The 659-nt window shown below is 58.9% G+C and overlaps 1 protein-coding gene across 1 annotated transcript; it reads right to left on the reverse strand.

Annotated features, from left to right (window-relative positions):
• Positions 1-95: 95 nt before the first annotated feature.
• Positions 96-579, reverse strand: SDRG_10384 (hypothetical protein; the record flags this gene model as incomplete). The annotated part of the gene is made up of 1 exon (XM_008616371.1): positions 96-579. A coding segment is annotated over one exon (378 nt), but the record flags the coding sequence as incomplete, so codon positions are not given.
• Between the last annotated feature and the right edge of the window lie 80 nt (positions 580-659).

Below are 659 nucleotides of genomic sequence, written 5' to 3' on the forward strand. Positions count from 1 at the left end.
GTCAGCTAGTATCTGGGGTGTCTCGAGCTGTTGGCTGGATGGTCGAAGCGTGGGGCGGTAGAAAAGCCGCTCGCTGAAACAAAAGCCATGGCAGATCGTTGTTGAAGTGAGTCTATTTAGATATAATTTACACTGAACTGTTTTTGGGGGGTGGACTTTCGATTCAGAGCGTGTTGTGCTAGACGGCCTCAGCGACGAGGCTTAGCCGTGTTGAAGGCGAGGCGTGTGGATGGCGCACGCCGGGACGAGGTTGTCACGAAGCCAGGCGTCGTGGCGCAGGGCGCGCATCATTTGAAAGAGGCACATCGCTTGGGTATTCAGCATCAAGTGGTGAAGGTGCATCTTGGTCAAAAACGCGGCGCGGGCGGCGGCCGCTTCGGGTGTCAGGACGGGCGCCTCGGGACGGAAGACGCGGTCGTTGCGGGCGAGCCAGACAGTGTGCATCACACAGGCGCGTAGGAGCGGCCACATCATGTCAACCGCGCGTCGTCGGTAGCGTTGGGCCGTCACCAGCGGCTCAAACAAGAGCGCGTACAGCGTCGTGGGGCCATGGCAGATCGTCGTGCATCCGAGGTGACACTAGGACGATGCTACTGTAGCCAGGTGGTATAACTGGACGACATGCAACCATCCATCACGGCAAGGTCGTCGAGCGATTT

This window comes from Saprolegnia diclina (genome assembly GCF_000281045.1).
Source record: "Saprolegnia diclina VS20 unplaced genomic scaffold supercont1.34, whole genome shotgun sequence".
In the NCBI taxonomy this organism is placed as follows: domain Eukaryota; phylum Oomycota; class Saprolegniomycetes; order Saprolegniales; family Saprolegniaceae; genus Saprolegnia; species Saprolegnia diclina.